The 26227-nt window shown below is 35.5% G+C and overlaps 1 protein-coding gene and 1 non-coding gene across 2 annotated transcripts in view; both read left to right on the top strand.

Moving 5' to 3' along the window:
• Window positions 1-25383, top strand: part of LOC123311456 (probable multidrug resistance-associated protein lethal(2)03659) — a 31320-nt gene extending 5937 nt beyond the window's left edge. The window contains exons 2-10 of the mRNA XM_044895444.1: window positions 1529-1762; window positions 12804-13234; window positions 13711-13867; window positions 16448-17764; window positions 17818-18124; window positions 18783-18933; window positions 19757-19987; window positions 23160-24112; window positions 25252-25383. Coding sequence (XP_044751379.1) covers window positions 1529-1762; window positions 12804-13234; window positions 13711-13867; window positions 16448-17764; window positions 17818-18124; window positions 18783-18933; window positions 19757-19987; window positions 23160-24112; window positions 25252-25275 — 3805 coding nt within the window. The 3' untranslated portion in view covers window positions 25276-25383. The remainder of the gene's footprint in view (window positions 1-1528; window positions 1763-12803; window positions 13235-13710; window positions 13868-16447; window positions 17765-17817; window positions 18125-18782; window positions 18934-19756; window positions 19988-23159; window positions 24113-25251) is intronic.
• On the top strand, window positions 7855-7961 carry LOC123312625. Its single transcript, XR_006537662.1, has one exon. It is a non-coding gene; the product is annotated as a U6 spliceosomal RNA (small nuclear RNA).
• Window positions 25384-26227: the final 844 nt, after the last annotated feature.

The following is a 26227-nucleotide window of genomic DNA, read 5'->3' on the forward strand; positions in this document are numbered from 1 at the left end:
TTCCATGTAAGCAATAATTCTATTTTATTTCAACATCCTTTTGGAACAAGTTCCTTATTTAACGATGGAAGTGTTGGATTACCTCCCGATATAATAGTTGCCCAGCACAAAAATACGTGATTTTTCGAATCACATAAGGCATTCTTCGATTGCTGAAGCAGCATTTCATAACATCGTCCCACATAGATCCAAGGTTAGGTGTAGATTTGAAAAGAAATACAAACCATTAGCTATGAATTGAAAGAGGGATTCCAATTACCTGAAGCTGTTCGCGTTCTTATTCAATATTGTTCGTCTAGAAAAATTCCAGAGTATTGAATCCATGCACTAGAAGGATAATCCTCCCCTTTCTACCTGAAATATGGGGTTCTCTATTCATTTTTTTAATGCGTTTTTTTTTCTCAGATATGTGGAATGCGGGAACTTAAATATCAATCTGAGGTGATATCCAATGAAAATTTTTTTCCTTTACTAATCTCGAGTAGTGAAGAATGGTCTTTTACAATAAGTTTCAGAAATATAAATGTCAAAAAATTTTCGTTTTCTCATTAAGTTGATGCGAAATATTAGGAAATATTTTTCACGAACAGGATGCTTTTCGACAAATCAGCGACTAAAAAACTGCGTTGAAAAATGTAAGGTGTCCCATTTAAAAAACACCGACTCTCCTCTATATCTCTGAAATGATAATTAATTTCTATGATCCGTTACGAGTATCACATAAAGCATAAAATTACTGAAAAAATGAAATTTTCGGAGATATAGAATATATATAAGATATAGAGAAATATTTAATACAGTCATTTTTTAGAAACGCCCTGTTACACAGAAAGAATCAAGGGATATACGATCTGCTTTCTGATATTTAATTATTTGGGAAAAAGATATCGGAGGTCTTTAAGTCTTATTGTTCACGATATGCTCTCAGTGAGCAGCGAATTTAGGACACCCTGCACACTGACGTCTGATGCCAGTTCAAGTGAATTATCGCCGAATTAGCGGACCTAGAGACGATAAGCATTACTTTCGATCATATTTTCAGGGTTATTTTCGCATATGGTAGGCTAAAAATTTCTCTCTATTAGCAATCAGAAAGATATACAGGGTTTCCCGGAAGTAGTGATCAATAATTCCCAACACAATGATCAAAGATAGCGGGGAAGTTCAAATAATTTTTTATCAAGAAATGTTTTCTTGATGGAGTTAAAGCCTTTCAAAGGTTAAACCCTTAAAAGCTTATTTACTACTGCAGCAAAGATGATGATATTTGGTATGTCTTGAAAGCTCAAACATAAAATGTGAAAATACTATGAAAATGTCAATCGGGTTTGCCCCAATCAGTAAACTCAAATTAATTCATTAATATCCTATAATTAGTTTTGATACTGATGTTCAATAATGAAAAGTTCTTTAATCCGTTTGTCTGGTAAAACGGGAAAAATTATTAATTATTATTTTATTATTTCTTCACGTTTATTCATTCATTATATTCAATTGACTATGTAAGATATCATTGTTTTGTTTTTAGGTATATGTTTCCAATATTCTACCGGACATACCGAAAAGGATTCGAAGAAGAGGATCTCTTCGAGGTATATGATTCTCACAGGAGCAAATTACTTGGGGACAGAGCGGAAGAAACTTGGACGAAACAACACTGTCATTCGAAACGATATGCCTTACATAGAACCCTCATCAAATTATTTGCTGTCGAATCAATTTTAGGGGCCATAATCAAATTAGTAGATGAATTACTTTTAGTGTAAGTCAGCTTTTATTATGACCTCATCAATTATTCTGATATGTAGTCACACTCTTTTCAGTTCAAATTCTTCCTGTGGGAAGGTTTCAGTGGTAAAGAATTCACTTCATTGCAAACATGTCACTCTTATCTGATCTTTCAACTAATCTGGGCAGCGAATGAAATGAGACAGCTTTAAAGTTGATTAACTTTGATCACATTCAACTTAACATTACTTTGGCATTTTGGATTTTTGTCTGAAGATATGAATTTTTTATTCAAACTGGTGAGGCTTCAACTTGTACATATATTTTTTACCCGAGATTCCTGAGGTCAAAAGAAACACTTTTTCCCCCTTCCATTTCTTCTAATTCGGTTCTGTCGAATATCCATAAAAAACTCAATTTTGAGTTATATCTCCCAAACGGTTTTATGAAAGGAATGATTTTCAGAATATAGAGTTACTCATTGATATAAAGAATCTTCTCCGAATTCAAAATTCCACTAACATCTCCCGAAATCTCCCAGTTTCTTCATTATGACCATTACGTGCCATAAATGTTGCAGAAATTCAAACAACCCAACTCGTTAAATTGAACACTCCACTATTGAAATATTCTCCATATTTCCTCGTATAATGGCCCTTTTCGAGTAATTTTCTATTTAAAAATATCTGTGAAGTTAAAAAAATTTGATAGTGCAGATGTGTACTATAAATTTTGGGAATTTTATTTTTCCAGTGGTGGCATAGCTTATTATGAAAACGTAGAATGACTATATCATTTTATCTTTGGCCGAATGGGAAAAACATGGCAAAAAAAGTGTTTCTGTGACCTCAGGAATATACTATTAAAATATATGCGGAAGGCAAAGACTCACCCTGTATATTATTGGTACAGGTTATTTTTTCTCGACCTCTTTGTTTTGCACGGTGTGAATGTGAAGAAGTCAAACATAGAAAAATAGTTGAGGACCTTATAAGGTATTTTCCACTTTTGGATACATTGCGTTGCTAGACTAGAAATAAATATCCTTATTTTAGAAAACCATTTTATCCTAAGATTTTAGCTATGACTTCAGCGATTATTTGCAGATGTTGGACTTTTCTCCAGCAACCACCTTTTTTTATACGCAACTGGCACAGTTGTGAAAATATTTTATTCAATCTATTCTTTCTTGTTTTATTGGATGTGAGACAGTGTCAGGGTTTCACAATATTTTTTATGTTGAGGTTTTTCTCAGGCCAATACCTTAGTCTACGTCATTTTATCGATAAAATGCTATTGAGTATTAACCCCCATTGAGTATTGACTAAAGAAAATGCTCATTGTAATACCCTATTATGCAACGATGAACAGTAGTGAAGTGCAAAAGGCAATTTTAGAAAAAATTTAAACTTAAAAATAAATTTCCACAGTTTTTTTCATCGTTTCAGTTTTGAAGGTATCACCTATATTTAGAGTGCAGACTGCAGACTGCAGAGTTTGTTGTATTTAAAGCTCTGTCCATAGAGCTTAATGCTTATTAAGCTCTATGGACTATGGACAAATCTGGTCTTGGCGATATGCTTGCATATCGTCAAGACCAGATTATTACACCATAGTGAATATTACCTTCTAAACCCTCAAAAATGAATCCTATTGACTTCATTTGGAGCTGGCGATATAGTTGGAGTTTTTCATGAATTAAAATTTTCATTTCGAGCATAATGAGGCCGAACCAAGATCATCATTCAGGCTGAAGAAGGAACGACACCTTAAAATACTTGTCCCATACGGTGTTGTTTCTAGAGTTTGTTCATTAATTGTTTCTTTGTATATGTACCAACAGCTGCATTAATTGTTATTATTATCGGATGCCTCTTAATTTGACGAAATTGAACTCATAACAATTATTACAGTATCTTTCAAATTATTAGGCTCAACAAAACTTCAAGGAAAATTAGTTTTTCGTCTATATCTTATATATTATATGTACTTAATTTCGCAATCCAGTGCTCTGAATTCTGAGTTCTTGAATTCCATTAACACAAATATTTAATATTTGAAAGAAAGCCATATTAAGGATATTTCCTGCGGAATATAAGTCAAAATATTTTGTGTTTCAAAGCGAATTCACTCATGTATTACATTTTCCAAGAGGGTTCACTTCATTTGAATAAAAATTCAAAATTTAATTTCAAAAGAATTCATATCTTGATTAGGCATACCTTTCATTACTTTTCTTCGCACACTGAGTGGGTACTGAAGGTTTAAAATGAAAAAGAGTTGAACAGAAAAACAGAATTAAAAAAAATTCAAAATCTCGACAGAAGACAATAAATAACATCACCAAAAGAATTAAAATAGAACAGCATTTCGAAAAAATTATATAAAAGATGAATTCATCCGGTTCCTATTATTCCCTTGTGACAAGTGTGCCATGCAAAGTGAAAATTGAATTCCTTTAGAATATTTTATTTAGTTTTTCATGGGATGTAAAAACATATAGATTTTGGAGCTTGAAAGAAAAATCATGATATTCGGAGTACTGCCTGAAAATATTGATATTTCATAAGCCGTTCGAAATAGCTTTCTGAAGTGAACAAACCCATAAAATTTGATCGAAATCGGACCTTGCATTCCAGAGTTATGGCTATCGCAAATTTAGGCCAAAGTTCATGAATCACCCCGTATCTCCGAAACTAATAGCCTAAGGATACAAAACAAGCAACTTTTCTGAAAGGCTTAGATGACCTGCATTCACCATTATTCAATGACCAACGATTCATGAAACACCCTGTATAATACGGATCAAGGATAATATTTCTGTGGGAGAAAATCCAAGTTCAATTATACCTACCTCGTCAAACTCAAGCAATTTTTTATTTGTTTCATAATGAACCTACATCAAGATAATCACCGTTAGACTGCGCTGATGATGCGAACATTATCCTGAATACAGGGTCTGTAGTCATAATGGATGATAACGATATTTTCTTCTTCCTTCTGAAAAAACTAATATATCAAGCTTGAGATATGAATGGACAATTTGGTTTCAGCGATCTCATACCTCTCAAATATTTTCTGTAGGGAATTTTGAACAAACCAGATATTTTGAATCCCTTGGCAATCAATCAACATGCTAGGTGTCCTAAAAACAAATTTCACTGCTACATTCGCCGATTGCTTCCAATTTTGTTTAAAATACTGAAAGCTGACAGGCATAAAAACCACATCGTAATTATTTATAAGATTCTGTCGTGGTTGGTGGTTATTTTTTACCTATTTGTGCCTAGTGTGTGGTCACTGTGGGTCAAGCAAAATTATCTATAAATTTTTACGGGAATTTATTAACTGAATGAAATTAAATACGCTTCTTATTTTTGGTTTTCCTCTGAAGGTGAGCCTTATCATCTGGCACAAATATCTGTATTTTACTAATTTTTAGCCGAGAATAAACTAAGCAGCAAATGAAGTGGCTAAAATTACTCAACTTTGACTAGTTAACTTCCACATTAATTTGTTGATATTGGATTTTCACCCTGAGAATAATTATCCATGTCCTGTACCCTCTGGTGCAATGTATTTTTGTATTTATAAACTTTTTGTTGTACAGGATATGAATTTGAGACACACTATAATTTCTGTTTTTTGACGAAGAACTTGCGAATAGTAGATGATATATCTTACAATTATGTTGGGTGGATTGTTACATCCACACCGACATCTCGGAACATCTTTGTCACTTTTTGGATATATACTCCGATGTTATATTCGTAGCCAGAAGTGTAAATCACCACGCAACTGGCGCGCAAGATCTTCTTGTTGTACAGGGGGTGAATAATTGACGGACTTACAAAGTTTTTTCATGCTGTTGTCGATTTGGTCAAGTCAACACATTGAACTCTAAAAGAACTTTTAGAGTTCAATGGGTCAACACCAAGGGATTTTGCCAATTTTCGTATTCATTGCGTTGCTATGGAAATACTGCCATTTTATGAAAACACCTTTGTTTTTCTTGAAATACTAGGTATAACTTCGAGGTTTCTTCGCCGATGTTGGATTTCCCTCCAGTGATGTTGTGAAGCGCAATGCTTGGTCTTTTTTAAAGGTGTGGATATAAGAATGCGGCTGTTAGGCTTTTTCTCTGTCATATTGGAAGTAGGTTGCTAGGTAACGTCCTAGGAATTTCCTCGCTATTTCTCGATACATTGCGTTGCTATGGAAATACCGTTGTTTCATGAAATTCCGTCTTTCTCGTGAAATTCATCTTCTTTCAGAGAACAATGACAACTGCATCAAGGAATACCTTGAAATGAAAATGATCAACTGCAGTGGCGTGCAAAAGGTAATATGTGATACAAAAAAACGAAAAACCCTTATTTTATTTGAAATTTTCTACATTTTTGTCAAGTGTCACACTTCGAAAAAAACTATAATTGTAATTAGTTCAATTAGGAGGTGTTCAAATAGGAGTTTAATGAAAAACATCATTTTCTCTTCATTTGTGAGATTTCAATGTGGGTTCAGTTGAGACCTTCATTGGTCTTTTCTTTGGAAAATAAGGTAAGAACATTCAAAAATTTAATAAATAGCAAAATAGCAATGATGTGTAAAATCATAAAACGAGATACATATATGGACCTATGTATAATATTGGGCAAGGAATTTCTTTCTCAGGCTCACACCGTTACAGAAAAACACTAAAGTGAGAATGAATGATTTGACGACGTACGTAGGAACTGTATCTACAATTCGCAAGATAAGTGTTGAAAAAGTGTAGTTTCATGTCGGATATAAAGAAAGTCTTGAGTTAAAAGGGAAATCGGTTTAGTTTAGACGATAACTCGAACATAAGAGCTTATATATCAATTAAATATTCGGAGGTAATTAACTCAGCGTTGTAAGAAATAGTACACTCTTGAGTACTAACTGGCTACGAGGATGTATTGATATTTAGTTAGCCTAGACCAGTTTCATGCATAAAAAAAATATTGCGTTACCATAGCAACGAACAATAACTCATTAAAAGTGTCAGTGTGAAGTTGGAGGTCAAACAAGTAAACCAGAGTTACGCAATAAATCAAAAGAAAGAAGATGTCCACCGAAATTGTGAAAATCGAAAAATTGGAGTATCAAGCCATCTTCAGAGGTACCTGTATTAAAAAGGGTTAAGAGGTAAGCAGATCTACGAAGATATGCTTAATATCCTTGGTGATCAATGTCCTTCGTATGCGACCGTGAAAAATTGGACTGAAAGCTTCAAAACAGGTAAATTTTCCATTGAAGATTATGACCGATCGGGAAGGCCAGTTTCTGTGTCAGTCCCCGAAAATATCTATGCAGTTCATGACATGATTTTATCAGACCGTCGAATTGGGCTAAAACGGATATCTGGAGCACTGAATATTGCATACGAACGCGTTCATCATATAGTTCACCTCAATTTGGACATGATAAAAATTGTTGCAAAATGGATCCCCAAATGTTTGTGCAAGGGTAGAAGTATCGTGTTCGATCTGTGCTCGATGTGAAAACGATGAAGACTTCATAAACCGAATTTTGTTACTATGGATGAGACTTGGGTACATTTCTACGATCCAAAAACAAAGCAACAATCGATGGAATGGCGACACTCTGGTTCTCCAAGACCTAAGGAGTTTCGTGTCCAAAAATATGCTCTAAAAGTTCTTGCTTCAGTTTTGTGGGATTACCATGGAGTAATCATGATTGATTTTTTGGATAAGGGTAGAACAATAACCGGTGATTACTATTCGACTGACCACTCTAAGGAAAAAAAATCGAGAGAAAAGACGAGGAAAGCTATCCAAAGGTATTTTGTTTTTGTAGGACGATTTTGTAGGTGATTTAGGGTTTGAATTACTAGAACACCCCCCTTATTCACCAGATTTGGCTCCATCCGAAAATCATTTCTTTCCTAAACTGAAAAAATGTTTAGAAGGTCGTAAATTTTCTTCCAACGAGAAGGTAATAAAAGCTGTGGAGGTCTGGTTTGCAGAGCATGGAGAAATATTTTTTTTTGAAAGGTCTAGAGACGTTGCAGGTTCGCTGTAATAAATGTATCCAATCAAGAGGAGAATATGTTGAGTAATAAAATATTTTGACGTTGTTGTACTCGCTTCGGCGGTACATATACTAAAATTGGAACGATACAGAGAAGATTAGCATGGCCCCTGCGCAAGGATGACACGCAAAATCGTGAAGCGTTCCACATTTTTATAGAGACAAAAACCAGCAGCTCTACTCAGATCGAAGAAACCTTAAGTCTCCTCTATACCACCAGGTGAATCATGTCCTGGCGGATTTTAGAATACCTGTAACTCTTAAACATAAATTACCATCACAACCACCATGGTCTCACAAAAGGGCTGATACAAACACTTCACTTACACTATATAGAAAAACGAACATACACCCTCTCATTATTCAAGGAAAATTCAATGAATTAATGGCCAAACATGAAGATGAAGTAATAGTATACACCGATGCCTCCAAGTCAGCTGAAGGAGTTGGATGCGCCTTCCTCACACAGTCACATACAAAAAAATTCAGACTTCCAACAGAATGTTCCATATTCACAGCAGAATTAGTAGCCATCTCGAAAGCACTGGAACATATTGAGGAACAAAACATTGCCCACTCTGTCGTGTGTACAGATTCATTAAGTGCTATTCAAGCAATTCAAGAGCTCTACTCGAGTAACACTATGGTGACTAAGATAACAGATCTATTGACATCCTTGTACTCCAGACAGAATAGCTGCCAAATAGTTTGGGTTCCTTCACATAGTGGCAAAGATGGAAATGAGAAAGCTGATCAGGCAGCAAAAGAAGCAATCTCTTCAGTAGAGGAAATTGATATGTTGACCAATTACGATATGAGTAACACCTACAAAACCTTTATAAAGAAAAAATGGAAAAATATTTGGCAACATCAAAGGTCCAAACTTGCACTCATCGACCCAACTATATCCAACCTAAATCCTATCACCCAACATAGAAGAGACTTAGTGACCATAAGACGACTCCGAATCGGACATAGCCTTGTATCTCATCAACACCTCCTAGCAAAGGATAACGCCCCAATATGTACTACATGCAACACCAATATCACCATCCGGCACATTATAACAGAATGCAGCATGTACCAGACCCAAAGGAATCATTTCAATGTGAACATCAAGATGGAAGAAGCTCTTAAGATCAACACAACGGATATCCTCAATACTTTAGCTTTTATAAAGTCTATCAATGTGAAAATTTAATTGTAAATAGTCCCCTAAGTCATACATGTAACAGTTCCAACACCGCTAATGACCTAGCTGTCGAAGCGGCAAACCTATAATAAAAAAAAAAAAAAATTTTGTTTTGGCTAAGAATTTTTCAATATATCCTCTTAATTCAAAATAGCAGAAATTCAAGGCTAGGAGTGTGGAATTTGCAATTTGGGATTCACCTGCGAGAGTTGGAGAAGAAATTTGGAAATTTAAGAAGTAGGTACAAGGCATTTTATTAGCTATTAAGGGAAAAGTTTTGTAGTAGAAGTCGAATTTCAGTTTCGGAATAAGTATTTTTGAGGTGAAGTTCTTTTCAGGTTTGAGACTTGTCACGAAAATTTGAAAACAATTTCAAATAATAGATACTTTCGAATACTTCGTAGAGTGGTTTTTAAATGTTGATTAAATTCGCGTATCTCATCAAAAATACATCTACGCTCACCAACCAATGGAATGAAGGTTAGATCATTCTCATTTTGCTTGGCCTGTTCTAGGGGAGTAGAAGAACGCTTTCAAGAAATGTATTGTGAGTGCAGAGTCCTGAATTCTCCCAAAACCTAATTAAACTTTAAAACAAAATATTTTTGATATTATTCATAATATTCAACATTCAATACGTATCGTGGTCTGAAAATATTATACATACGCAAAATACAACCAATCCTCGAACAAACTGAACAGAAATCTTTATGATACCTACAAGTATTTTTAGTAGGGTGTAGGTCTTCTTTCAGCCTGAATTGTTCCCTAACACCTCGAAAAGTTAATTAGGGGGTGAAAATCAAAGATCACCAATGTTGAAGTTATTATTATTATTATTATTAATTAAATGACAAGAGCTGAGGCTATGCCTTTTAAGCTCAGAAACAGAAATAAAAAATGGACACAATGCAGTAATACGAATTCAATCACTCAATCAGGAAACATGTGGGCGAAATCTTCCCGAATCGAATCCATTTTTGAAAGCGTTCACACTGGGAGCACAAACCACGTCCGCAGGCAAATCGTTCCAGGTTGAAAAAATTCTATTGGACAGGAAGTTTTGTCGTTGGGTAGTCCTGAAGTTTTCTTTCATCAACTTGTACCGGTGTCCTCGTAAGTTATTAGTGTTGCGGGAGAAAAGTGATGATAGGTTTACACCAGTCATATTATTGATTGCCCGGAAGCTGAATATGAGATCACCTCTCAGTCGGCGTGCCTGAAATGAGGTTAAACCGAAGATACGGAGTCTCTCTTCATATATAGGACGGATGGGACCATAAGGAATGCGAGAAACCCAACGCTGTACCGCCTCCAACTGCTCCATGTCAGCCTTTAGGATAGGGCACCAGGCTGGGCCAGCAAATTCGAGGATTGGTCTTATATAAGTCTTGTATAAGCTACAACAGACAGTGGGAGAACAACCTCGGAAACACTTCGAGATTATAAAGATGAAGCTCCTTGCCCTGGATGTTACCTTCTTTACATGAGGAGAACAGCTCAAGTCAGGTGTGATGGTCAATCCTAAGTCCTCATGTGACTCCCTCGTAGCTAGCTGATGTCCATCCAGAAAGTAATGATGTTTCGGGTTTTGCTTGCCATTGTGAAGAACTACACACTTTCCAAGGTTCAGTGGAAGCAACCAATTCCTGGACCAGTCGGAGAGAATATTCAGGTCCTCCTGGAGCAGATCATAGTTAGAGATGGGGTTGTTAAAAATCTTCGTGTCGTCCGCAAATTGAAAACAATGTGATCTCAAACTTCGAGGTAAATCGGCTGTGTAGACCAAGAAGAGAAGAGGGCCCAGAACTGTTCCCTGGGGCATACCGCTAGTCACAGGTCTAGGCAAGGAGAAGCTGTTTTATACCCTTACAGAGAAACTCCTTTCCCGGAGAAAAGCCTCAATCCACCGCAACAATTGTCCTCTGATCCCAAAGTGCTCAAACTTGGAAAGGAGACGTCTATGTGAAACACGGTCAAAGGCCTTTGAAAAGTCGAGGCAAACGACGTCAGTGGGTATACCGCTGTCGAGAGCCTTGGTCCATTGGTCCATACTCTGCAGCAAGTTGGTAATGACAGAGCGACCCTACAAAAATCCATGCTGAGTATCGGGGAGAATGCTTTTTTCCAGCAAAAATTTGGTCATATCAGCTGCTGCCAAACGTTCGCATACCTTCGAAGCGACGGAAGTCAAGCTTATAGGACGATAGTTATTAGGGCACAGTTTGTCACCCTTCTTGAAGACAGGAGTGACAGACGCACACAACCAGGAAGAAGGCAACCGCCCAGATCGAAAGGATGCAGTGAAGATCGCAGCCAATGGTTCACATAATAAAGTTGCACACCTTTTCAGTACCTAAGCAGTAATGCCGTCCATACCAGGGGATGAGTCAGTCTTTAAAGCAAGAAGTTGGTGCCTCACTGACTCAGAAGTGAAATGAACTGAATCCAAATCGAAGGAAAACGCCCACACTCGACCTCCGGACATGGTCCACCCGGTTCATCCGTGAACGAGGCAGCGAAGGACTCTGCCAAAACATCAGCCGACCTCTCAGGGCTAGAGCAAGTGACGCCATCGGTTCCTCTCACCATTGGTGTAGATGTTTTCGTTTTTAAGAAGGAACGTACATACTTAAAGAATTTCTTTCTACTCCCGGACGACACTATTCCATCCTCGAATCGCCTCTTGGCCTCATCGATCGCCGCTGACATAAAATTAGAGTATTTTCGGTGTTCATCATAAGCATTCTGTGTCTTCCGTCTCACATACCTCTGTCATAGTCTTCGTTTATGTCGAATCATGCTACGAATTTTGTTGTCCATCCAGGGAGTTATAGCTATTCAAACTTAAGAAATTTTTCAGCTGTCCCACTTCATTTGCAGCTTAGTTTAGTATCAAACGGTGGAGTGGGACTCATCGATGAAGACATCTTTATCAAATTCAATTCTATAATTTCATAATTTTATTCCAATAAAAAAAAATCTAAAAACTTCTCAAGTAAGTTAAAAAAACTGTTATTTTTAGTTTTCTCTCAGGAACACTTTTATCGAATGAAATGAAATTCAGAATATGGTTTTCATTTATTTGATGAATCTTTTTCGAACACAAAATATATCACCCATGGTTCCAGTTTTCTCATTCATTACGTACCATATAAAAATAATAAAATAACAAAAATTCAAAGAACCCAACTCTTGAAACTGAATGGGACTCTATATAATTAATATTTGAACGTGTTGTAAAATGAAAGTATATCAAATCTTTCTCGTATAATGCGCGGTTTTCGAGTGATTTGATGTTTAAAAATATCTGTGAAATTTGAAAAATTGGGTACTTAGGCTGAATGCAACTCTGTTTAAAAGATCCACAGATGTGTAGTGCCGCAGATTAAGCTCGTTATTCTGAAGGTAATTTGATTTATTCAGGGGTGGCACAGCTCATCATGAAAACTAAAAATGTCTATAGCTTTTTATCAGGGCCGAATCGGAAAAAATGGTATAGGAAAAAAGTGTTTCTTTTGAGCTCAAAAAACTACCGTTAAAATATTTGTACGAGTCAAAGAATCGCCCTGTATTTTCGAGCATCTTCAATTTTTTTCTCAATATCTGAAATAATACTGCTCCACGACAACTTCGAATCGCTTCAAATTCCACCACTCGAATGAAGAATGAGGATGAGGTGTGGTTCTTAAATGGCTTTTATCTTCGTTTAACCAGATATTTTTCCCTCTTCTCGAATGTTTCCCAACTTCCTAGGGATTCCTATGAGCTGGACGATATTAACCTTATCGTTCTATTCTTTCAGAACCGTAGTTCCTGTAGCCATAGGTAAACTAGTGTCATATTTCGAAAAGAACCAGACAAGAATCTCACAGACAGACGCATGCATCTACGCAGCCATAATCTGCTCAACATACCTTATAGTCAATCTCAGTTTCCATCCAGCTATGATGATTAAAATGCTAGTATCAATGAAGATGAGAATATGCTGCAGTACTATGATATATAGAAAATCATTAAGACTGGATAGAAATGCTCTAACCAAGACAACTATGGGTCAAATAGTGAATCTACTCTCTAACGACGTTACAAAATTTGAACAGGGAATGGATAACATTGACTATACCATAATTTCTCCCGTCCAAGCTATTGTAGGACTCTATATGCTTTACAGTGAAATCGGTATAGCTGCAGTATTCGGTGTAGTTTTCTTACTATCATTCGTACCATTACAAAGTGAGTAAGTATTATTTTTCTATCATTCAAAGAGTGAACTGTCCTATTGTTTGTATTGATCATAAATATAATAGTTATACAGGGTGTCTCAGATAAAGTGGTTAATAATTGATCATCGTATTCTACGTTCCAAAAAATTTGACCTTTTTTTTTAATGTTTCTCCACAAAGCAATAGCCCCTCAATTGTCCACTAATATGTAATTTATTTATGAATTACCTCAGAAAAAAACTGGAAATTTAGTTTGATACTTTCTTGATATTCAATAACATTAATACTGTAAAAATACATAATGCAGATTATCGTAGGTATAGACGTCAAATTGCTTAATACTACGGGTGCGAGTGTTAGAGTATACCTAACTGTAAATTTCGTATCGGCAATATCTTCTGGCCTTGCAAACTAGTCATTCTCTAGCGATAAATTTCATGCGCCTGTATGGGAAATTGCCCACAAATATAGTTTTTTTTGTTTCAGTTTATGTTGGTAAACGTACGTCAGCCTTAAGGCACAAAACAGCCCTGAGAACTGATGAACGAGTCAAACTAATGAATGAGTTGATCTGTGGTATGCAGGTTATAAAGATGTATTGTTGGGAGAAGCCTTTCGCAAAACTCATCGCTCTTGCAAGAAGGTAATGAAATTGGCTAAAATATGACTTCTTGGAATTATTCAGATCATAAGGACGAAAGTGATAAGGGTCCTCATAGTTTGTGAATGAAACTATGAAAAGGGGTCATAAAAGCGGATTTATGTCAGTACAAAAACTGGACGAGGAGAAAATACTTTTGTCACACAATATTTATAAGGTGTTAATGACGATTATAGTTTCGAGATTTTCCTCATTTTCAACTCATAAAAAGATAACAGCTAGTCGTCATTAATGTTAATTAGTGCACCTAATAAAGATTTTGTTTTTCTCCTCGTTCATGATGAACAACCCACATTTATCAGTCCGGCTTTAGTCAATAAAATTTCAACAACATACCTAGTTGAAATTTTTTGAATTTACATCTCAAACTCTGAGTTTTATTGAATTCATAATTTAATCTTGAAATTTCATCAACTCTTATATATGTTATATAAATTATATAACTATATAATATATATATATATATTATATAATACGTATTGGAATATTTGCCCAAATAGAATTTCCAGGTACCCAAATACTTTTCCCTATTATATATTATATCATATAATATATATTATATATAATATATAAATAATTATATTGAAGTAATAGTCGAACAGCCTTTAAATTCATTTATATATATATATATATATATATATATATATATATATATATATATATATATATATATTATATATAATTATATGAATTTTATAAAATTTTTTGCATGGCAACATGAGATTTGTGTGCAAGGGCGTTGTACTGCAAAAACAAAACACCTTTGGATAGCTTTCCGCGTCTTTTCTTTTTAATTTTATCCCATAGAGTGGTCAGTTATGTCGAATAGTAATCTCCAGTTATTGTTCTACCCTTATCCAAAAAATCAATCATGATTACTCCATGGCAATCCCAAAAAACTGAAGCAAGAACTTTTCCAGCAGATTTTTGGACACGAAACTTCTTAGGTCTTGTAGAACCAGAGTGTAGCCATTCCATCGATTGTTGCTTTGTTTCTGGATCGTAGAAATGTACCCAAGTCTCATCCATTTACAAACAATTCGGTTTAAGAAGTCTACATTGTTTTCAAATCGAGCACAGATCTAACACGATGCTTCTACCCTTGCACGCTTTTGGTCAACATTCATACATTTGGGGATCCAATTTGCAGCAATTTTTCTCATGTCCAAATTGACGTGAACCATATGATGAACGCGTTCGTATGAAATATTCAGTGCTTCAGATATTCGTTTTAGCCCAATTTGACGGTCTGATAAAATCTTATCATGAACTGCATCGATATTTTCGGGGACTGAAACAGAAACTGGCCTTCCCGATTGGTCATCATCTTCAATGAAAAATTTACCTCTTTTGAAGCTTGCAGTCCAATTTTTCACGGTCGCATACGAAGGACATTGATCACCAAGGGTATTAAGCACATCTTCGTAAATCTGCTTACCTCTTAACCTTTTAAATACAGGTATTTGATGATGACTCGATACTCCAATTTTTCGATTTTCACACTTTCGGTGGACATCTTCTTTCTCTTAATTTATTGCGTAACTCTGGTTTACTTTTTTGACCTCAAACTTCACACTGACACTTCTAATGAGTTTTGGTAACGCTATGCTATGGTAACTCATTTTTTTTTGTGCATAGAACTGGTCTAGGCTAACTAGATATCGATTCATTCTCGTACATAGAATGCCGCTCTCTACGTGGAGATCCCTTGGAAATGAATCCTGGTATGGGTAAATGTTATAGCTTGGCTTTCACGAACCAAGACTCTCGTATTAACTTAATGTGCAGATTTGGGCTCATCAACCTTCAGAGAGCCGCCTTGACGTGATGAAGGTCGATTTTAAGGCACATCTCGTAAAGGTTTTTCACTTTGAGATTGTCTTGGGGATATAAAGATCCTTGTCTCGATTGACCTTCCTTTTAGACCATCTGGAGAGGCAAATATCTTGGACTCTTGAATTTTCGTTGTCCTCTGGGGGGTCCGATTTTGGACCTGACTCGCTTTGCAGCAAGATTTCGAAGAACCTTCGAGAAGCAAATCTTCATCAGTTGTAGCCCTCGGCAGGAAATCAGATGGAGTTGGGAGTTCGGTCGATGACTTTGTGGGTATCAGGTGCCTTAATTAGTTTGGCCAGCATTAGTCTGAACCTCCTCTATCCCCATAGGAAACAGAATCACATGTGTATCCAGTCAATCCATGGATGACTTTTGTTGTACCGCCTATAAACTGTATTATTACTGTGCGGAATTATTGAGTCCAAGGTATGAAGCGTCCCCATATTTTTATTAGGAGAGAAATGTGATGCAATTCAGAGGTTGCAGTTGAAGTTTGATAGAACTCCGATGTTGAAGACAACATTTCTTAAAATTTCGACTCTAAGTAGGAATTTAGCAGATAATATTCATGAAATATTTTGTGGCGCATTTGCGATTCTTTCAACTGATCCAAAATACTGAACGAATTCTTTTTCGTAGAATTATCTACTTAAATTTCAAAATTCCAAGATTGAAAATATGAGTTAGAATCGAAACTCCTCTTCAAAAAAAAACATTCCTTTTCAGGAAGGAAATGTCTGCAATTCGAGTCCATGCCTTATTGATGGGAATGCTATATTCCTTCGAAATGTTCCTGACACGTACAGCTATATTCATAAGTTTATTGGGCTACGTACTTCTAGGAAATTATATTTCTGCCGAGAAAGTTTTTCTTATCACCTCAATCTACAACACCATACGTCCTACAGTAACTATAATGTTTTCTCTGGCCTGTTCAAATATAGCAGAAATTAATATTTCTCTGAAACGAATAAATAATTTCCTGAATCTGGAAGAAATAGAGGAGGAGGAAATGAATGCAAATGAAAATAAAATGACGAACGGGTACAAAGCGAACATTTCATCTGATAATATGATGGAACTGAAAGATAATAAGTCTTCCTCAGTACCAAAGATAGTATTCAAAGATCTCTCAGCCAAATGGGCAGCAGATTCAAACGATGATACTTTATGTGATATTGATATCGAATTGAACTCAAATCAACTAGTGGCTGTGATTGGACCTGTTGGCAGTGGAAAGAGTAGTTTAGTCAGTGTTATACTTAAGGAAATACAAATAACCAAAGGTTATTCCCAAATTAATGGGACCATCTCTTATGCTTCTCAAGAACCATGGCTCTTCCATGGAAGCGTCCGAGAAAATATTCTATTCGGAGAACCCTACGATAAAAGGAGATACACAGAAGTTGTCAGGGTTTGCTGTTTGAAATCGGATTTTCTCCTCTTACCGTACGGAGACAAAACGATAGTTGGGGACAGAGGAACTGGTCTGAGTGGTGGTCAGAGAGCTAGGATAAATCTGGCTAGATGTATTTATAGAAGAGCCGATATATACCTCCTGGACGACCCCCTGTCAGCTGTCGATGCAAACGTGGGTAGAAGCCTATATCAAGATTGCATCAAGATTTTTTTACATGACAAACTTCGAGTATTAGTTACGCACCAAATACAGTATTTAAAGAGCACAGATCTGATCATCGTTATGAATAATGGAGCTATTGAAAAGACCGGCAAATTTGAGGAACTGCAGAACTCTGATTTGAATTTTGGTGAGCTGCTCAAAAGTCATGCAGAAGAAGATGAAGAAAAACGAGTTGTATCCAGAAGAACCTCGAAACAAGGTTCGGTATTACAAAGCATTGAGGAGATTGACGAAGAGCCAGAAATGTCCAAGGAGAGATTGACAGAAGGAAATATTAAATTATCCACTTATTTCAATTTCATAAGGGCTGGAGGAAATCTCAAAGTGATCATTGCCCTGGTCCTCTTTATGCTTGTTACCAGATGTTTCGAGTATGGGGGAGATTTTTTCGTCAGGACCTGGTAAATATACTTATTCTCCTTGAGCGACTGAGCCCTCTTATAATAATTTTCAGGGTTAACATGGAGCAGAATGTGAAAGACACGAATGGCACGTTGGAAATTCCGAGAACTACAATCATATACACTTACTCTGGAATAACAATAGGAACTATTACGTTCTCTTTGATATACTGCCTCAGTTTCGTAGCGTTCTTCACCAAAGCCTCTATCAATTTACATAATACCGTGGTTGAGAGGTTGATTCAAGGAAAAATGACGTTCTTCGATTGCAATCCAGCTGGCAGAATTCTGAATAGATTTTCGAAAGATATGGGAATTGTGGATGAATATATTCCATTCATCTTATACGACGTAGTGGCTGTAAGTACGAATTTTTTATGTTGGTAAGTCAACATTGAAAAATAAGAAATAAGAAGATTTTAAGACGTCAGAATAGTACCATACTTTTTACAGCTAAATAACAGTTTGTGCAAGTTTTATTCGCCAAAACAAAGAAATTTTTTGTACTAGTGAATGAAATAAATATTTCCACATTTCCACATTTCCTCATTTCCAACTTTAATAAGAAAGGTGGTATAAGCTTTGTTGTTGAGAATGTTATTACGAATCGAAATACATGATGAAATATAGGATTTTTCATTTGAAAAAGTATCATTTTATGAAATATTTTGAAAACACGACTGTGAATTTTTGTTTTGTTTTTGGCATCGATAAGGCCATCAAAAATGCTACTAGTTTGCACATTTAACCGAATTCGCAGCATCAATTATAATGCGGCTATGGTGCCGCCTTAATTTGGAACACTCTGTATAAACTCAAAACCAAATTATGTCAACTTCACTGTATATGTTATGTTGGCAATAGCATAGCAGGTATTTGTCTCTACTCAGTCAGACTATAAGGTCAATCGAAAATTTAGTTTATGGAATTATGTGAATTTGCCTCCTTTTTGAGATCTTTATTTATGAATTTAATCAAAATAAATGCTTTTTTTTGTTTAAATTCCATCTTGTTTCAGATTATGGTTGCACTCATTGGAACAATTGTTATATCTGTATTTGTCGAAGTGTGGTTGTTGATACCCTGCATATTCTTGATTATAATACTGTATATCTGCAGAATGTTCTATATTGTTACAAGTAGAAACATAAAGCGAATTGAGAGTATAAGTAAGTATTCTTTAATAGATTAAACAATTTTCGGATTCTCACTATGTACCTACCTATTATATTTTGAAAGTAATGAATAAACGAAAATTAATCAATTAAATATAGTTGAAGGTTCAACCCATTTATCGATATAGAAAAACGGCTGCAATGTCTAAAAAATCATTACATACATTATCATTCAGGGTGATCAACAGAAATACGACCCCAATGGAAGAGCACAATGTGCTGACAGGCTAGCCTAAAGGTGCCTACAGATTACTCTGACGTGTATGACGTACGTGACCAGGTCATGACGAAAGTCAAACATACGATTTTGCGCGGGATCATTCAAATTTTTCTGACGTGACTTGGGAATGCAAGTACCAAATCAAGTCAGAATAATTCGAACGCTTCCTTGCAAAACCCTTTGTTAGATTTTTGAATCATGCGCATTATGACGTGGTCCCACGTCCCACGTCACGTCATAGTAATCTCTGCAGGCACCTTGCGTTGCGTTAAGGTGCCTACAGATTACAATATTCAGGTCCGTAATGATAGTCAATTAATTTTCGAGAAAAAGATGTGCCGTTTTAGTGAAAAACAGTATTAGAAGGAATGACTAAAGATCTGGGTGTTTTATTTGACGATAAAGCAAAATTTCTGACTCCCGGTCTGTACCTACTTCTAATTATGGTTTGAATGAAACGTTTGATGGCCTGAGGTGTCAATAACTGCTGAACGTGAAAAAAACATAGGTGCCATCTATTCAACATATGACTGTACAGTTTTTATTCAAATTGATTTTTCTTTGAGTGTTTTGTGTGTAGGTATAACATTTTTTCAGCTAGATCTCCAGTATACAGTCACACAAATACTTCAGTCAGTGGATTGACTACAATACGAGCTTTCAAAGCCCAGGACCTTCTCAAAAAAGAATTCGACTCTATTCAGGATAGACACAGTTGTGCTTGGTTTCTATTTCTAGCTTCAAACCGATGTTTTGGATATTGGTTGGACGTCATTTGCGTTTCCTTCGTTACGCTCTCTACCTACATCCTCATTTTCTTTTCTGACAGTGAGTATCTGGATATTTTCCAGGAAGAAATTCGCTTTTTTGATTTGAAATGAAATCGAGCTCAGAGAACATTGGAGTAGTCCTCAAATTTCTAATATTCATATTTTGGACAGGCACATTGTGTGTTTCACGGATATTGTAACTTATTTATTGAACAAAATTAATGAATAAAAAATCAGTACGATTGTATGTTTTGAGGGTTATCAAATGTTGCTGTCGGAAACACTATCGAAGTTGGATATTGTATTAAAAAAAAAAGTATGTTGCTGACTGAGAAGGTTTTTTCATTTTCATTTTTCCGAAAAATGTTGTTGCAAAATGTATTCAGAATTTTTTTTTCTAATTTCTGCAGCTTGATAATTCCTAATTCTAATAAATAAAAATTATGATAATTTTTCATAAATTTACGGTTCAAAAAACAGTTCTATCCATTTCATCATATTTGACATTTGACATCAATTAGTATTTATTGATCATTGAATTGATGTGGCCTATACTTGATAAAAATCCATAATTGACCTTGAAACAGATTAGGTAGGTACACGATTTTCACAAAATGAGTTTCTAACCAACGCACGTATTTCTCACGTGTCGTGGTTTGAAAACTCATTTTGTGAAAATTTTTCTCAGTTATTTATTGCACCATGAACAGCATACTGATAAATTTTTAGAATTTCAATTTTAAAATTAGTTGGGGTGATTTTGGATTAAATTTATTGAAATATGAATTAAAGCACCACAATATTAATTAATTCCATTTGAGAATTGATCGTGCATTCAAAAATGATGAACAAAAGTTTTTTAATTAAATATATCGTGCAAGAAAAATTTTGGCGTTTACGGGAACGACGGAAGTTGAAATGAAAAATCGAATACTCGTAAAATGTCTCTAAACCATTCAATTTCGAAAGCCACTATACTCGTTTTATGTACAGATTTGTGGTTATTATAATATCTGCAAATTTGTTGTTTTCGAAGAACTGTTTGTCCCTGTTCCTGTTGACTTTACATAACATAACTATGTGCGATAGTTTTTCCGATAGCACATTTTTATTGCCCACGTAGAATACTGATATCAAGTTTTTAATTTTACTCAATGAATGAGCCATAAAATATAGTTACCAACTTTCGTGAAACACTGTTCATAATCTGGGGCTATGTACGGGATGGTGTGAAAAATATAACAGTAGATTCTTGAGATCAAAAGAAACACTTTTTCCTTTACCATTTCATCCAAATCGGCTCAATTTAAAGGATAAAGGCTTTTGAAAAACCATAAAAAAAATATTTTTAGCTCTATCTCACAAACGGTTTTATCTAATGAAATGAATTTCGGAATATAGTTTTTCATCATTTATTTGATGAATCTTTTTCGAACACAAGATATCACCCATGTGTTTCAGTTTTCTCATTATGACCATTACGCACTATAAAATAACAAAAAATCATAGAACCAAACTCTTGAAAGTTGTACGCTATATACTGAGTATTTGAACGTGTTGTAAACTGAAAGTATTTTTCATATTTTCTCGACTTAATATGCCGTTTTCGAGTAATTTGATGTTCAATATTAAAAAATATCTGTGAAATTCGCAAAATTGGGATTTTGGCTGAATGCAACTGTTTTCAAAATATCCACAGATGTGTAGTGTCGCAGATTTAGCTTGTTTTTCCAGGGGTGGCACAGCTCATTATGAAAACTTGAAATGGCTATATATTTTTATCAGGACCTATTCGGAAAAAATGGTATGGAAAAAAATGTTTTCTTTGACGTCAAGAATCTACTGTTGAAATATTTGTACGAATCAAAGACTTACCCTCACTCACTTACATCAAAGGAAAATATGAATTGAAAATTAAGAAATAATTACTCATCCGTCATCTTTCGGATTTGAATACCTGAATCAAATCTCTACACAGACTGTTAAAAAAAAATTCTAAAGATTTCAGAAGACGCTTCGTTGGCTAAAAGGCCGTGGGCTAGCCATAACTTTCCACCCCGAAATTTGAGCTTTGGGATGGAATAACGAAAAAACGCTCAGACAGGTCAAATTTTGTTGAAAGGGGGCAAATAGGGGTGTTCAAATGAGTTTGATATCACTACCCCTCTAGCCGCACCCCTAACAGGTCTCATTTTTGAATAGGGAAAAGGGGTCGAGCAGCACCTTGTTGGAAAGGCAATTCAATTTCCTGCATGAGTGTATTTTTTCTTTGGCTGAAGGACTCAGGTCGATGGCCTTAAATACATTTATTATTATTATTTATTTTTTCTTTCATCGCTTTATTATAATGCAGAGTGACTCCAGTATTCCATCGATAACTTTCACACGCCGATATTTGAGATGGAAAAAACGCTCGGACGGGTCAAAAAATGAATTTGATATCACTACCTCTCTAGTCACTACACTAACAGCAAATTACCTTTTCAACAAAGCTACTCGACCTATTATCTCTATTCAAAAATAATTGCTCTAAGTGGTAGCGGCTAGAGGGGTAGTGATATCGAATTCATTTTTTGACCCGTCCGTGCGTTTTTTCTATCTCAAAGATCCATGCAAATTCGCCGTGTGAAAGTTATTGATGGAATACTGAGTCACTCTGTATAATAATAAATCGATGAAAAAACAAATACACTCATGCAGAAAATTGAATTGCCTTTCCAACAAGGTGCTTCTCGACCCCTTTTCCCTATTCAAAAATGAGACCTGTTAGGGGTGCAGCTAGAGGGGTAGTGATATCAAACTCATTTGAACACCCTTCTTTGTCTCCTTTCAACAAAATTTGACCTGTCCGAGCGGTTTTTCGTTATTTCATCCCAAAACAACAGCCTGTATGGCTGTTTTTTCCAACCCCATGTAAAAAGTCGTAAGTGGTTGAATTTGGTGGTATTTGTATGGTTTATCACTCACACTATACCTGAGTATTTTGTTTGTAGATAAAAGTTCAAAATTATTCATCGTTCCACGCGTTAAAGTCGGCTAGATTTGAGAATGCAAAAAAGTTTCATATAACAAACAATTTCCGCTTTCGGCCAGAAAATCATGTCATGAAATCTTTCGCATTTGATTTTTAATACCCTGTATATTGTCACAAAAAACTTTTGTGTGATTGCAATGCCTAATTCGAATCGAAAATCTCATGAAATATTAACTGAATTTTTTCAAATTCACAGATATTTATGGCGGTGATGTGGGACTTATTTTCAACCAGTTCGTTGGGCTCTTAATTTTCCTTCAATGGGGTATGAGGCAATGGAGTGAGCTTGAGAACCAAATGACTTCTGTGGAGAGAATTCTCGAATACACAAAAATTGATTCAGAACCGAAAAGAACTGCTTCTATGAACATACCCGTCGAGTGGCCATCACAAGGCAGAATAGAATTCAAGAACATATTCTTGAGATATAACACGCAAGACCCTCCGGTTCTTAAGAACCTCAATTTCCTTGTGGAACCAATGCAAAAAATAGGTATCGTTGGGAGAACTGGTGCTGGCAAGTCTTCCATTATATCAGCGCTATTTCAACTATATGAATTGGAAGGGGGAATAATTGTGGATGGACTAGACATCACCAGAATGCCTCTTGAGAGAATTAGGACTAAAATATCTATAATTCCACAAGAACCTGTCCTATTCTCGGGAACAATGAGGAAGAACCTCGATCCTTTCAATGAATATTCCGATGATATCTTATGGAGTGCACTTGAGCAAGTGGAGTTAAAAGAAGCCATCGATGATTTGGGAAATGGTCTCAATTCCCAAATTAGCGAGGGTGGCGCAAATTTCAGTGTAGGCCAAAGACAACTTGTTTGTCTGGCGAGAGCTCTAATCAGAAAGAATAAAATCTTGGTACTCGATGAGGCAACAGCTAATGTCGATCCACAAACAGACTCTCTAATTCAGAAGACAATAAGAACAAAATTCAGTGATTGCACAGTTCTGACTATAGCGCACAGACTTCACACTATAATGGATTCAGACAAAATTCTGCTTATGAGCAATGGCAGTATATCTGATTATGATGACCCCCACCATCTTCTGCAGAAAGAGTCTGGGCTTTTGCATGATCTTGTGGAAGCTACAGGAAATATTTCGTCAAAGAATTTGAGGAATATCGCCAAAAATGTAAGTTGTGTAAAACCGGCTACTAATCTATCATGTTGATAGTTTAAATTAAATTTTCAAATTTAAATTTAAATTTTTTAAAGAAAAAGTGTCCAAATTCCTGCTATCTCTTCCAATTTGATAAACATGGATGCAAATATTAATAATTAAATTTTAACTTCTCTGATTTTAAATTACGATGCCAATGTATTCCAAAAGATGAAAGATGAGATGAGCGGGACGCTTTCCCCATCGAATTGTTAGGTTAGATAAAAAAATTTTACGTTTAATCAAGAGTATCAGTCCCTATATGTCCCTCAATTTTTCGCCTCGAGTTTTGAATCACCCTGTATATTCTGTGCTACAGTTCCATAAATAAAATAAAAAGATTTAATTGTTAAAAGCATACTTAAAGGAATTCATTAACAATCTGATTGTGGAAACATTCAGCTAAAATATATCATCAAGCTTCCTTTGCTGTCATTTTTAGTAGGGTTACAGGAAGCTTTAAAATTAAAGGGAATTAGGTTAGGTTATGGAACCGGCCTTAAGTCGTTTAGATTCTGATGAAAAATATTATAAATCCACTTACATTGAATATGTTCGATACCGTTTTGTATATTTTACAATATCAGGGTTAACCGAGACAAGAACGAGACTTTCCCTTTCTCTATATGGGTCTAAACCACTGGTTTTTACCGTCGGGTTGTTACCTGAAAACTACCGGATGGAAAATTATATTCATCGAGTTTTAATCGCAATTAAAAACCTGGTGTGAAAGGGGCCTTGAGAATTAGGAATAGGTCATCAATCAAAATTTGAGAATAATTCAACCGTAAGGAAAAAGACAAAATCAATGTCTTGGACCTGTACTTTTAATAGGATGTCCTGATGTCGAAGTGTCCCTAGAGTCTGTGGAGGATGAATAAGTAAACGGAGTCAGAGATGTCTCTAAAACAGAGAATACACTTCATCTCATAATGTCACAGTTCAAATGGGAGATAATATTTCATTCGAGCAACTCGATCTCTTGATTCTATACATATTCATATCATGCATTCTCTATCTCTCTATTTTACGTATAGTTATTTCACTCATATTCTCCCGAAAATGTTTTCGTCCTTCCCTGTTAATTGTATTCTAATGTTTTTATTTTTCAGGTTTTCATGAAGTCTGCGACTTGAAGTGATAATTGAGGATGAATAAGCTTTGATAAGGCTGATAACATATATTTTTTAAACAACATTTTTATGCAGTCTTTGTACTTGATAATAAACCATTTCAGATTTTCATATCAGAGTGTTCTACTTTATAGTCCTACCAATATTTAAATCAGAATTTGTCAGCATTTATTTTACTCAACCAAAATACCTACCTAGGTTGAGGAATTTCAGCCCAAATCTGGGTACAGACATGCAAAAAACTTCCTTAACGAAGTTGATGTAATTACATCATTGTGCGACAATCAGCTTCGAAGATAAATTAATCACTTCACTCTCTCTTCACAATTTCGTTTGTTTCTTGCTATGGATTGTTTGGTGTCATTGGAAATTGTACGGGTACCTAAGAATGTCATTTTTTTTAATTTTTTTTTTTTTGGAAAATGATGATTTTTCATTACAAGGGAGCGATACTTAGGACTGTACACTACAGCATAGGTAGATCCATCTTATGGGTAGTATCTAATCGTTAGAAACACTTGTTGGGCAAATTGACATCATCGATTTGAAGAACCTCATAAATTTCGTTTCACCTTAAAAAAACTAGAGAAAGCCGTCAGAAATCTAAATTCCCAAAATTTCAACATACAACCATCTCCGAAAATTCATTGCTGTATCCCGTTACCAAGAATAAACCTACAAAAAAATTGAAAAAAAAGAAAAAAAAATCGGTGCTATCACACCCTAATTTCCTAGGGCTACTTGCGACTGTGTGCCCTCCTTTGACTGAAGAGACCCAGCCGCGATCTACCAGAACTTCTCGAGTATCCATTATAATTGTGGACCAAAGACCTCCACTGTGATCTATCTAACGCTAGTTGTTCCCAGTTATGATTAGCATCAACTGATTTAAGTGATGGAAGTAGTATATCATCAAACCGCTTATACTGGTCTCCTGGTTTCCGGGCTCCCTCTG

The sequence above is a fragment of the Coccinella septempunctata genome, chromosome 4 (assembly GCF_907165205.1).
Source record: "Coccinella septempunctata chromosome 4, icCocSept1.1, whole genome shotgun sequence".
Classification (NCBI taxonomy): domain Eukaryota; kingdom Metazoa; phylum Arthropoda; class Insecta; order Coleoptera; family Coccinellidae; genus Coccinella; species Coccinella septempunctata.